The sequence below is a fragment of the Balaenoptera physalus genome (genome assembly GCF_965194825.1).
Source record: "Balaenoptera physalus genome assembly, chromosome: 1".
NCBI classification, from domain to species: domain Eukaryota; kingdom Metazoa; phylum Chordata; class Mammalia; order Artiodactyla; family Balaenopteridae; genus Balaenoptera; species Balaenoptera physalus.
This window is the reverse complement of record NC_138882.1, coordinates 18733784-18748886: the sequence shown is the minus strand read 5'-3', so window position 1 is coordinate 18748886 and position 15103 is coordinate 18733784. Positions and strand designations below refer to the sequence as shown.

Genomic DNA, 15103 nt, shown 5'->3' with positions numbered 1-15103 from the left:
GTTACTACAGAAACTTAAGAAGGACAGCTGGCCTCCTAGGGCACATCCTTGCTAGGCCATGCAACTTGTTAAGCTGGATGGCACCAGGGCCCTGGGGAGCACAGCTGAGGGCAGGGCTGTAGGCGGACCTCGTTCTGGTGCTGGGGTCCTGTTCATAGTAGTCTTACTGCTGTAAGACTGATTTGGTTGCAGCTCAACGGCAGAATTTAACAAATATGACAGAGATAACACATGCATGGGTCTGCATCTTACCCTCAGTGTAGGCTACACTCCCTTCAGAAGACTGTACATGTGCATATTCACAGAAACATATTTCTAAAGGGTAAATGTTAAAGTAGAATCAAAATGTACATAACAGTACATTTGTTCTCTGTAAATATAATTCTAGCTTTTCATGTATTAAAATTATATACAAAGTCTTGTGAACCAGCGGTCTTTGTGTATCATATAATCTGATTTTTCTTGAAATGTTTACATGGCTTTCTGTTCTCTTATTGTATATCAAGAAATTCCTTTTATATGATAAAGACGTATTATTTAAATATATTCTGGCTAAGTGATATCTGGACTTTTTTTTAACGTATTAAAGTACTTTAAATTCTCAATAGCCAAATTGCCAGTCTGTTTCATATTTTGTTCTCAGTTCATTTTGTTAATTGAAATTCTTAACTTCCTATACAGAATAAATTTAATTTTCCTACCACTGATGGTGATCTTTCCTATTCAGTCCTTAGTTGAGAAAAACTGCTATAAATAAACATTTTACTTCACTTTAAGGATTACAAAACCAATAAAGCTCATTATAAAAATTCAAACAGAAGAAATATATAGTAAAAAGTGAACATCTCCCTTCACTTACATACTAGCTTTATCTCTCCTCTCTTGCAAAATTCCAGTCTCCCCAACATATAAACATATATAATTTACTGTGATACTGATTTATGCTTTCTCCTTGTTGCTATTCTTCCTCTCCCATGTAAGAAAGTATCAAGACTATTTCAACTCTCTTGCCTTAGGAAATGTTTATGTGGGTGAAGCAACAGAACATGAGGAAAATGGCTGAGCGGTTTCCTTAGGAGGATAAAACCTTAAACCCTCGTGTGCCTAGCTTTAGCAATGACTTTTCAGGCTCAAATACTTGGCTTTAAGAGACCACATGCATATGGACAATAGATGTCTCAAGGTGAGGGAGCACTGGATAATGGTGGGCCTCCCCTAAAGATACTGCCCTTTGCAAGGGGGCCCAGACTGGCATGATTTGGAATGAGGTAAAGCAGCAAATGATAACTAAGACTGAATATCCTATCAGCCCAATGGGTAGGGGAGTAGAATTGGATCGAAGATTATCATATAAAATATTCAGATGTATCTTCCATGCATAGATCAGTTTGTGGAGAAAGATTTATAACCATTACACGCATACATCCCTCCATTTCTGGCAAAACAATACAGGTAATACCTTCAATTTCTTTAACTTTACATTTTATTAAAGGCTTTTACATATGCTATACAACCTGATCCTCACGCAACAATTTCACAAGAGTATACTGTAGCAGAAGCTGAGATTTATCCAAGAATACATAATTATCAAGTGATAGGACAAATATTCACCAAAAAAATCTGGATTCCTTTCTCTTATATTTAGTATGTATATACTCAACACGTATAAGCCTGACACCCTTATCTATGATATGTATATATGTTACTCTTAAGGCAAATTGCAGCCATAAGGGCTTTAAACATGAGTGATACCATGTACATTCAAGCCAGGGCATTTAAAATGTCAAGAAGTTGAAGGTCATTAAAAGCTTAAGATAATTAAAACACTGTACGAACTGAGTCTTCTCTGAGGGGATTTGGACTTTATTAGTTAAAATCTCAGTCTCTGTCTCTCTTCCTCTCTCCTTCCTACCCTTTCTTTCTCCTTCCCTCCCTCTTCAAATTTACAGTTTATAGCTTCAAATAAAAGGGGAATGAAGGGACTTCCGCTTATGACCAAGATGGCCAAGATGGAACAGGGACCAGATTTATTTTTTGACCTGAAACAACTGAAAAGGTGGGCCACGTATATATTTTCAGATATTGGGCACTAGCAGTACAGAGAGTCATCCCCTAAGAAGGAGAAGCAAATGCAGTGAGCTCTACAAATGCCCAGCTTACTGTGTGAAGAGTTTCAAGGCTACAGCATGGAGATGGAGACCCAGATGGAGCTGAGGGAGGGGACAGAGCTGGGAGTCCAGAAAGTCAAGGAGCTTCGAGTTCATATGACAGAGTACTGGACAGCTGCAAGACTGCCAGAGATCTTCAGAGGGTCCCCCTCAAATCTTCAGCAGAGTACTAAGCAACAGATTTGTGTAAGGAAAGTATGAACTACCTAGAAGGAACAGAAGGAATGATCACTGAGGCTCAGAGAGGACTGGGAAAAATCTGAGTTCCCACTAGTCAGAGTGTAAAACCTCACAGTCCAGTGAGTATCAGCTAGAGTACTCAAACATGTGTTGCTTGAATGGTGGGGCAAAATTAGTCCTGGAGCAAACACTGCTCTAGTACTACCTAAGAAAGCTTAAAAGGAAGCCTAAAAGGATCAAAATACTTCTAAGTACTTTCCAAGTAACTTAATTGCATTCCATGGCAAAGCTCATAAATATTTATAGAAATGCAAACTGATCTAGCACTTAACAATGTAGAACTCACAATGTCTGAAATCCAATAAAAAATCACTAGGCATACAAAGGAAGCAAAAAAATTTATCCTTAATAAAAAGAAAAATTAATCGAAACAAAGTCAAAAATGACAGAGATGATAGACTCAACAAATAAAGATATTAAAACTGCTATTAAAACTATATCCCATATATTCAAGAAGGTGGAGAAAAGACTAAGCATATTAATTATATGAATTCAAGAAATTAAAAACAAAGAACTTCTAGAGATAGGCAATATCTGAGATAAAAAAGATGGGATTAATGACAAATAACTGCAGAAGAGAAGATCAGTGAAATTCACAACAGGAATAGAAACTATCCAAAATAAAATGGAGAGTGAAAACAAATTTCAAAAAAGAAAAAAATAAGTACCAGTAAGTTGTGAAACAACTTCAAATAGTCTAATATAAGTATAATTGAAATCCTACAAAAAAGGGACAGGAGATAGGCAAACAAATATTTGAAAATGCAATGGCCAAAATGTCTCTAAATTTCATGAAAACTATAAATCCACAGATTAGAAACTCAAGAAATTCCAAGCACAAAGAAACTGGAGAAAACAACACCAAAGCACATCATAACCGAATCGCTTAAAACTAAAAATAGAGAAAATTGTAAAAGCAGCCAGAGGATAAAAGATTAGAACAATAGTAGAAAAAATGCAAACTAGAAGATGACAGCATAAGATCTTTAAAGTAATGAAAGAAAGAAAACACTGTCAAGTTAGAATTCTATACAGCTCTCAAAAATAAAAACAAAATAATACTTTTTCAGATAGAAAAATGTTGAAAGAATTTAACAGCAGCAGACATGTCTGTCATAAATGTTACTGTATTTCAGGCAGAAGGAAAATGATACCATATGGAAATCTGAAGCTATATTAAGGAATGAAGAACATAAGAAAAGGAAAGAATATGGGTAAATATAAAAGACTTTAAAAAACTTTTAAAAAATCTCTTTAAAGGATAATTTAGCATTCAGACATAATGTAATTAATAAACAGGGACTAGATGGATTCTTTCACCTGAAACAACCAGAAAACAAAAACAAAAACAAAACAAGCAAACAAAGGCAAAATACTGGAGACAATGTTTTTCAAAGCAGCATACATCAGGCAATGAAGGATAGTGATCACTGAGAGAAGGAAAGGAAACACGGTGAGCCTTATAATGTCCCTAGCTTACTGCCTTGAGAGAGTTCCCAGACTGCAGAACACAGAGGAAAAATCCATGCAGAGCCTGGTGGACTCCCTGAGTTGACATGCAGAGCTGAGAGTCTGAGTAGATGATGTTGGCTAGAATTGAGAGGACAGAGTACCAGAGAAGAGTAAGTTTCACAGAGACAGAACTCCAGAGATCTAGAGATGGTCCACCTGGAGTATTCAGCAGAGTAAACTATCTGGGGCCAGAAAGAACCACCTAAAAAGATTAGCAGGAACCCCCGGGATAAGAAACACGAAAAACTATACCAATATATGTCATAATCAAATTGCTCAATATCAGTGATAAGAGAAACTCTTAAAAACAGCAAGAGTTAAAACACATATCAGATATAGAAGAACATATTATTAACAGGCTAAAGAAGAAAAACCACATAATTTTATCCCTTGTTGTGGAAAAAGCATTTGACAAAATTCAACAACCATTCATGATAAAAACTCTCAGAAAACTAGGAATATAGAGGAGTTTCATTGACTTGATAAAGAACATCTACAAAAAACCCTACAGCTAACATATTTACTGATGAAAGACTGAATGCTTTCCCCCTAAGGCTGGGAACAAGACAAGGATGTCTGCTCTCACTGTTCTCATCCAGCATGGTGCTGGAAGTTCTAGCCAGTGTAATAAGCAACGAAAAGGAAATACAAGGACTTCATTTGGAAAGGAAGAAATAAATTGATTCCAATTTGCAAGTGATATTTTCTTTGTAGAAAATCCCAAGGAATTTACAGAAAACCTTCTAGAATTAGTAATGAGCTGAACAAGATCATAGGATATAAGACACCCACACAAAAAACAACTGTATTTCAATAAGCTAGCAATGTACACAGGGAAACTGTATTTAATAGTACAGTACCATTTATAATTCCTCAAAAAATAAAATACTCAGGTACAAATCTAACAAAATATGTACAGAACTTGTGTGTTAAATGCTACAAAAAAATGATGAAAGAAACTACAGAAGACCTAAATAAGTGGAGTAAAATATCATGTTCATGAATTGGAAGATTCAATATGGAAAGGATGTCAATTCTCTCTAAATTGTTATACAAATTTAACACAATTCCTTTCAAAATTCCAGCAAGATTTCTTGGGTGGATATAGATAAGTGTATTTTAAAATTTATATGGAAAGGAAAGGAACTGAAATAGTTAATACAATTTTGAAAAGCAGAATAAATTAGGAAGAATTAACTGTACCTGATTTCAAGAATTATATTAACTATAGTAATTAACATTATGGGGACAGACACAGAGATCAATGGAACAGAACAGATAAACAAGAAACAGACACACAAGGAACAGACAACTGATTTTTCATAAAGGTACAAAAATAATTCAATGGAGGAAAGATAGTTTTTTCACCAAATAGTGCTGGGCAATTTGGTATCTATAGGCAAAAAAAATAAAATGAATGTCAACCTAAATCTCACACCTTATACAAAAATTAACTCAGAATAGCTCACTAACACCAAAAGCATAATCCATGAAAGAAAAAGTCAGTAAACTGGACTTCATTAAAATTTAGAACTTTTGCATAAAAGAACCTAAGAAGTTGCAAAGACAAGCTACAGACAGTGAAAAAATATTTGAAAACTATATATCTAACAAAAGACTCACATCTAGAAGATATTAAAAGAAACTTACAAAACTCAACAGTTAACGCAAACAAAAAAGAAAATTCAATTTGATCATGGACAAAAGACATGAAGAAACATCTACCAAATAGGATATAGAGATGGCAAATAAGCTTATGAAAATAGGCTCAACATCACTAGCCATTAGGGAATGCACATTTTGACCACAATGAGATTTCATTATATACCTATTAGAACAGCTAAAATTAAAAAAAATAGTGATACTACAAAATGCTGATGAGGATGTAGAGAATATTTCTCTCTCCTGCCTTGCTGGTAGGAATATAAGATGGCACAGCTACTCTGGAAATGTCTGGTAGTTTCTTAAACATACACGTATTATACAACCCAGGAATCACTCTCCTGGATATTTATCCCAGAGAGAAAAAAAATTACGTCTAGACAAAAATCTATACAAGAGTGTTCACGGCAGCTTTATTCGTAATAGCCAAAAAAACTGTGTTTTAATTGGAGAACAGTTTAACAAACTATAATATTGAATACATTCATGTCATGACACACTACTCAGCAATAAGAAGAAGTAAACTATTGATGGTTGCAACAATTTGGATGGAGTGAAAAAAGTCAATCTCAAAATGTAACATACTGTATAGTTCTACTTCCATAACATTCTCAAAATGTCCAATTATAGAGATGGAGTACAAATCAGTGGTTGTTATGGGTTAGATGGTGACAGAGGAAGGGATGGATATGACTATAGACAGCACAATGGGCATCTTTGTGGTGATGGAACAGTTCTGCATATTGATTGTAGTGGTGGATACATGAATCCATGCAGCCATGTGAAAAAATGGCATATAACTATACACACACATTGTACCAATGTCAGCTTCCTGGTTTTGACATTATACTATAGTTACGTAAGATGTAACCATTGGGCGCAGGGTACATGGGACTCCTCTGTACTATCTCTAAAACTTCCTGTGAGCTTGTAATTATTTCAAAATTTAAAAAATTTTATAAAAATTATATGCTATAAACCCTAAAGTAATCATTAAAATAAAAGTACAAAGTATCATAACTAAGAAGCCAGCAAAAAAACACATAATCCAAGAAAAAATGGGGGAGTAGAAAGAGAGGAATAAGGGAGCAAAGAAGAAGAGATGGAATATAGAGAAAATAAACAGTTAAGATGGTAGCTTGAAATCCAAACATGCCAACAATCACATTAAAATGTTCTAAATAATCAATTAAAAAGCAGAGGTGACCATACTGGATAGAAAAGGAAGGCCTAACTGTATTCTGCCTGATGGAATTGCTCTTTACAGATAAAGACACAAATAGGTTAAAAGAGAAGTATGGAAAAAGATGCTAGTCTAAAGGGAGCTGGAAGGACTATATCAATATCACACAATGAGTATTTCAGAGCAAAAAAAATCTATCAGGGATAGAGATGATCATTTCATAAAGAAGAAGAGGCCAGTTCATCGGGGGAACATAATAGTCCTACATGTTTATGCATCTAATAATGGAGCCTCATAGTACATGAAGCAAAAACTGAAGGAATGGCAAAGTGAAACAAATTCAGTTATACTTGGAACTTTCAATATTCCCCTCTCAATAATTTATAAAACAAGCAGGCAGAAAATCAGCAAGGATATAGTAGACTTGAACAAGGATATCAACCAACTTGATCTGACTGATATGTAGAGAACACTCCACCCAACATCATACATATTTTTCTAAAGTGCACACATAACATTCACCAAGATAGACCATATTCTGGGCTATAAAACAAGTCACAATAAACTTAAAAGGTTTCAAGCCATACAAAGTATGCTCTCTTGACCCACAATGGAATTAATTTAGAAATCAATAGCAAAGATCTCTAGAAAATTCCCAATATACTGAAACAGAATAACACAATTTTAAGTAACCCAAGGGTTAAAGAAGAAATCAAAAGGGAATTTAGAAAGATTTGACCTGAATGAAAATGAAAACACAAAATATAAAAAATCGTGGGATGTTACTAATATAATACTTGCGGGAAGATTTATAGCACTAAGGGAGTGTATTAGTTGAAGAAAATATAAGACAAAATCTTAGTGACCTAGGATTTCTTAAGATTGCTTAAATATGACATCAAAAGCATAAAGTATAAATGAAAAGAAATGAATAAACTGGACGTCATCAAATTAAAAACTTCTGCTCTTTGAATTACACTGTAAAGAAAATAAGGCAAGCCACAGACTAAGAAAAAAAAATGGTAAAACATCTGGCTAACAAAGGATTTTTATCCAGCATATATAAACAGCTCTTACAATGCAAGCTCTTACAATGCCCTAATAAAAAAATGGGCAAAAGATCTGAATAGAGATATCATCAGAATTTATACAGATCACAAATAAGCATATAAAAATTGCTTAACATCATTAGTTTAGGAAAATGCAGATTAAAACCACAAAGTGTTACCACTATCTACCCACTAGAATGGGTAAAATTGAAAAGACTGGCCATACTGAGTGCCGACAAGGGTCTGAAGAGCAACCGGAACCCTAGGACTGGAGCAGAGCAGCAATCTGTTCTCAGAGAAAGGGAGCTCCACTGGGACCAGAAGGTCTGGATTCTAGTTTCCACTCTTGAGGCTTTGGGAAAGTCTTCAATCCTTCTATCTCTATTATAAAATACCAGTAACAACTACTCAGTCTATTTCATCAAGCTCTTGTGATGATCAGGTGAGGTAATGGGAAACTACTTTATAAATGTGGGGTACTAATGTTATTCTGTCAAAAACTACATGAACGTGAATATTTCCGGAAAGGCAATTTAAAGAAAGTGGTAACAAAGATAAAATAATATCATGTTAAAGCTTTTCCTGGTTTCTCATTGCCTTTATTTAAGCTAGTTTAATTACTTTCTAATATTTCAATATTTACTTATTTACAAGGCCTTCAAATATTTATAAAAATGTATCTGACAAATAATACACAGATGTTTGCCTAAATAAATGTTAACCATTAATAAGATTATACTACTCTCTATGGTACTAATCATTTCAATAACTAATAAATAAGTCAGTAAACTGTTGATATTTTTTAATATTTTAATTATTGTTTATCAAATAAGAATTTGGCAGTAAAAATCACATTTCATAAAGACATTACTTATATATTAACAAATCAATCTTGACTCATTCAGTCTGGTAGCTTTGTAAGAATCCATGACTTCAGTTTTTCTAGCTCAGCTTTGCTTAACTCATGGTAAACACCTGGGAAACTATGAAACTTTGTGCTCACTCCTAGAGATTTTAACACTGAGTTTGTCTCTTTACCCCAAGAATGAAGAACTAACTCATCTGCAGTACCATGACACTGAAATAATTCAGGAAGGACACCATCACTTTTCTGAAGAGCCTAGAGAAGAGAACATAAAAACAGAGAAGTTTAAGAAATTCATTTAAGAACATTATTAGAAATCAGAGGGGGCAGAAAAATTCCAATTTAACCAAAGCTTCAATACTTAAAGGGGAAAAAGAGTCAGTGGAAGAGCTCTCTGAGGTATATATTGATGGGCCAGGACCAGGAGCTTAGCTGGTTGCTGGCACCACTGGAGCTGCAGTTGTACGTGACCTGAATTTACTCCGTAGAGGACTGTCTCAAAAATGGTCGAAGCATTTCCCGAAGAAACCTTGTGTCTTGGGAAGACAAACCTCTACACATGGAGTGGAAAGAGGGAGGAACACAGAGCTCAGGTACAATCAAGGAAAAAATAGCATTCTTGTTCTCATTTCCATACCTGCTGGTTCTACTTCTGGTAACGAGGCTGCAGCACTATAATATACCATACTCATAAATTAGGATATTGCTGCAAAATAGGTATCAGCCATGTAACTGATTCTTTGGTTTGATTATGTTCATGACATAATAAGCAAACCTAGTTATAATCATCTATATTTTTAATATGTATGCAGGATACATATATAGCATACACATTTTTTTTATCCTTTTCTCTTTGACACTTTGCTTAACAGTAATCTCTGTACAAGGCACTTCCTAAACATGGATGACCAGCTGGAATTTACCAATATAACTAATTTGAATTCCCAGGAATGCCCTGTGAATCAACTGTTACTGTGTAATTATCAATGTCGTTTTAGTTTCAACGTGTGAATGTCTCATTTTTTTTTTTTTTCTGTTTTGTTTTGAAAATCTGGAACTTACCTGGTAAACAGCAGATGTTTTATTCAGAAAACTAGAAAGAGCAAATACTCCTGCCACATCCTGATGATTCCTGTATGCTAAATGCATTGCCATGCACCCTCCCATAGAAAATCCTCCTAAAAGAAGCAAAAACTCACTTATCAGAAAAAGCAGAATATATGCAACGACAATTTAGAACAAGATAGAGCTATGCCAGTCTTCCATAAATATTTGGAGACCTAAAAGAGATACTGCGCTAGAGAGAAATTTAGCCTACTCATGGAAAAAAAACCTATGAGTAAATAACACTGTTCTATCTATGTCATCACTGGTAAAATAACTTGTTATAAAAGGAGCTAGAATTGAAAAAAGAAATCTTGGTCATCAAGTAAAAATACTTATTATATTTCAAAATATGAGTCATAGCACAAGTGTTATTTATGTAAACGTCCGGTGTCTACTTACATTTTGTTTATAGAGTCCTCACCTGCAGCTGCAAGTAATAACATGCACCTTTCTGTCTTACTTGCCAAGCTGTAAGCTCCATGAGGATTATATTTCTAGAGTTCGCCATACAATAGATGCTTAGTGATCCCTGAATTAGGAAGGATGATCAAAAATTTGGTGAGAAAGATAAAACATCTTTGTATGATAATATTAGTTTGAAAACTTGACTTGTGATGGTATAATTCAAACATATATACCCACATGCCCTTTTAAAAAAGAGTTCGGGGAAAAAAATATTCACTTGACAAACTTTTATTGTCTTTTATGTGCCAGACACTGTCACTGGAGTGACACTAGTCACCAGAGATATGCAGATGAAAATACCTGGACCCTTCTGTTCAAAGGCGAAAACAGACACGACACAGAATATGGAGGTAGGTACCTGACGTGACATAGCAGAGAGGATGGACCAGCTTCCGCTTAGAGACTCGGTGTGATATTCCCCAGCATGACTGAGAGTTAAAAGACTTCTCATGATTTAAAAGAAACCCATATGTTACAGATAACAAGGCTGTAGGAACACAGTTTTTATTTTTTGGAGAAATTCAAGAGCTTGAGTTATATTTTTTGCCAAATGTACCTAAGTAACATATTAAATGTGACTAGTATGACTGAGGAATTAAACGTTTACTTTAATTTTACCTAGTTAAAATTTGAGTTTAAATACATGTGGCTAGGGGTAATCATATGGGACAATGAAGTTCTAGATAATCTAAGCTGCACCAATGATGGAAAAAAAGCTTTAAATTTCATAAATGGAGCAAAATGAAATTAATGTTCCATTAAAAAAAATAATGTGGCTAATAGCATTAAATGTGACCTTTTAATGTGATAAAGATTTTTTAAAAATCATACAAAGATAAAATGTGAATAAAAATAGACCGGTGAGCAAAAACATATTTAAAAATTATTATAAAAGCACACCTACTGAGAAAATTTTTACACATTAAATGCACCCACCCCATCACTGCATTTTTATTGACTAGGGTAACTTAATCACTTTATGGGATTTCCGAGCCCCTCGGGGGGTCCAGCGTCACAGCAAGAACAGCAACAAGAACAGCAACAAAACTAAGAAAGAAAACACTTTCCCACGTATGAAATGCCATTATGAACAAAGGCATCCTGCAGACATTTAACCTCATGTTCAATTCTCCTAATTTATAATGAAGAAAAATGTACTCGTTGAAAACTCATTATTTTAAGATTCAATCTAAGTTCCTTGTCCATTTATAATCTCGTGAGGTAGTCTGCAATTCCTCACCAGCGATCTTTGACAATACAGTCACCTTTAACATTGCAGACACCGGTGTGAAAGGGACTTTATGTATTTTTTTCTAATGGAAGGAAATTTAACACAAAAGACTAGTTATTTCAATTCAATTTCCATCTAAGTGTTTAAAAGGCAATATAAAATATACTGTTCAATAAGTAAATACCAAAGAGTAAACTCATTGTAGGTAATAGTTATGATGTATATTTATAGTCGCTGGTGAAGCATTAAAATGTCAAGAGTTAACATTTCAACATACATTTAAGATTAACAGGCTGAATAAAACATGTTAAAAAAAATAATAACCTAGCTTTTATGAACTCTTTAAATTAAATAAAACAGTAATAATGTATAAAAACTGTACTGGGAAAACTAAGTTAATCTATCTGAAAACAAAGTCCAGGGGCGGGGAGGTGTGGGGGGGAGGCAGGGAACTTACAATTCAAGTTTACCGTCAATTGAATAGGATTTTAAACACGGAATAAAATCCACCCTCCGACCAAATTTCAACAATTTTTCCACTATATATATAATTATTTTTCAGAATGAACTGTGATAAAGTCTCAAAAATTTGGGAATATATAAATTATGCCCACCATATTTGTATATTTTCTCTCATATAAAATTGACAGGGTAAACAAAATATTTATCATCTTCTATGGAAAGCTATTAAAACAGCAGTCCCAAGCCTTAAAAGTTCTGATAGTTGTTGCTGAAGAAACGTACGTTATTTAAGATATATATATATATGTTAAAAGAAAGTAGAAGGATGCTATCATTTTCCGGTTTTCCCTCCAAGAGCTTCAAAAGAAACTTATATAATGTCAGGAAAGTCAGCCTGGAAATTGTGGAGCTAGGTTTCATCTTGGTAACTGCAACTATCCCTTCATTTTAATTTTAAATCTTATTATAAAATTAATATGTTAATATATGCCCACTGCGTAAAGTATTTCCACCATACAAAAATAAAGAAAATGGCTTATCCAAAATCTCACTACTCACATATAATTTTGACATGTTTTTAAAAATTCATTTTAGCAGTTAAACTCACTCTATATGTACAATTTTATACCTTACTTTCATGTAATACTGATTTGAATGTCTTTAAACAGAATTACAAAATTACATAATTATTTTTTTACTCCTTGAACACATACTAAGTATACTAAGTGCCTTCTAAATGTATGTATATAGTACATAACAGTTACATAATGGTCAGTTGTATTAATAGACCATTACTCCCTTAACTGCTTTCCTCATGATGGGTATTTAGAGCATCATAATGGGTATGTAGAGCATCCATGTAAATTATTCAGGTGTAATTCGAGAAGCACTTGATTATCCCTGCTTCAAAATTCTGATAATATTATCAGAGAACATGAAAAACTATACCAATAATCTGGTCATTATCATTTGTCAGGTTCTATACATCCTAGATCAAAGTTAAATCTAAATTACTTCAGTTTTCTCTTAACAACAAATTATCACCACCTAGTGGCTAGAAAAAGGAATCTCATTATGGTACAAAGTTCCTAAGTCAATGCATAGGATCTGGGTTCTAGTCCCAACTCTATTTTAGCCAGCAGTCTCTTTGAACTTTAGTTTCTTCTTATCTGAAATGAGAATAATAATTTCCTATTTCACCTATTACAAGGGTCAAGAAAGATACTGTATATGAAAAAATGTGTATAATTTAAGCACATTATAGTGTTAAACTATATTCTTAATAATTTTCTCAGAATACAGACTCTGAATCCAGGTTTTAACAATAGCTATGTTGCCAAATTCAGAAAGTAATTTGAAAGTCACTATTTTATTGCCTGTGTTTCCCCTAATTTTTACCATACCCTCTGTAGAATCATGTGTGGTATTATTATATAAAAATAAATAAACTTTCTTATATCCGATCGTCTTAATATGCATAGTAAGGATTCACGAATGTCTCCAAGGAACACATTTAAAGCTTTTGCCCAGTTCCTCCTTTCTAACCAGTTTATTCTTTCCATTAAGAAAGAAATATATTTCCATTGTTGAAAACAAGAAAACAAAGGATTTTTCTTAGCTAAACTCACAGTTGACTGCAATGTTCTTAAGTGTAATCTTACTCACCCTTGTGTTTACAAAGTCGTGAAACACTGTACGTGTTGGTCTTTCATCATTCTACTGGATCTATTGCATTTGCCATCTTCCTATTCCCCCGGACTTCAGACCAGCCAGCCTCCACAGTGTGTCAGTGTAATCATTTTAAAATGCTCATCTGATCATGTCATTCTCTGTATATAATTCAATAATCCTAGGAGTTGAAGCGCATACCAAACTAGTAGTTCCTGAGAGATTTTAATGTGTCCCTTGTTTTCTTTCATGAATGTGTTTCCCTATTTGTTTACCAGTCATATTCTCACTCATTCTTTAAAACTCAATTGGAAATTATCTCTTCTAAGAAGCAGTTCCTAGCTTCCCCCAAAACTGACTTGTTCTTTAGAACACTTTACTTCTGTTATCTCCCTCATTATACTGTAAAGCTTTTGATAGTTTTTGGTACTCCAGCACTTAAAAGTTTTATTAACAATTTGGAAATTAAATTTAGTATGAGAAATTTCATTTTCGACCTGACTAAGCTGTGTAAACTACCTAGAAAAGGTGGTATATCATACTCTATAAAAACATTATTTTTAAACTAAGTTTAATATAATAAAATATCACTAATCAAAATAAAACCACAGAAAAAGAATGGGTTGCCACCTACTCAAATATAGAGAATAGTTTTGTTTACAAAGCTATATTGGTTAAAATTACAATCTCAGAGAAAAGGGTTCCATGAGGACACAATGTGTGATATTAAATCTGAAATTTTATCACATATTAAACAAAATCAACAAGGATAACAATTTTGTACTATTATCTCTATTTTTTCCTTTTTTCAAAAAAATTATTTATGTATTTATTTATTTTTGGCTGCGTTGGGTCTTCACTGCTGCACGCGGGCTTCCTCTAGTTGCAGTGAGTGGGGGCTACTCTTTGTTGCGGTGTGCAGGCTTCTCATTGTGGTGGCTTCTCTTGTTGCAGAGCACGGGCTCTAGGTGTGTGGGTAGTTGTGGCATGCGGGCTCAGTAGTTGTGGCTCGCGGGCTCTAGAGCGCAGGCTCAGTAGTTGTGGCGCACGGGCTTAGTTGCTCCGCCGCATGTGGGATCTTCCCAGACCAGGGCTCGAATCCGTGTCCCCTGCATTGGCAGGCAGATTCTTAACCACTGCGCCACCAGGGAAGTCCCTTTCCTTTTTAATCTTCTAATTTTTCTAGTTTTCTCTTATAATTAATTTTTTTAAATAACCTATGTTGTTTGTATATGTGTGTCTAGCATCTCAAATGCACTTTGCTTTGACGTCCCATTGGATCCCACCTTCATTAAAATGTTATAAATAGCATTTAAATCTTACTTAATTTAAAATGTTCTATAATAGACACTTGACAAAAGGATTAAACCAGTAGAAAAATATGAAGCAGTAACTTCTGTTTAAAGAATCTATGAGCAATGAAAAAGAAAGAGAGAAGCACAGCATGTATACTACTGAGGAAAGAAAACAGCTGGTAGAGAAGGAACAATG

General features: G+C 34.2%; 1 protein-coding gene across 1 annotated transcript in view; it reads right to left on the bottom strand.

Moving 5' to 3' along the window:
- Positions 1-1465: 1465 nt before the first annotated feature.
- The window catches only part of LYPLAL1 (lysophospholipase like 1), a 36919-nt gene continuing 23281 nt past the window's right edge, over positions 1466-15103 (bottom strand). The window contains exons 4-5 of the mRNA XM_082427765.1: positions 9742-9857; positions 1466-8934 (exon numbers count right to left, since the gene is read on the bottom strand). Of these exons, the coding sequence (XP_082283891.1) occupies positions 8716-8934; positions 9742-9857 (335 nt within the window). The 3' untranslated portion in view covers positions 1466-8715. The remainder of the gene's footprint in view (positions 8935-9741; positions 9858-15103) is intronic.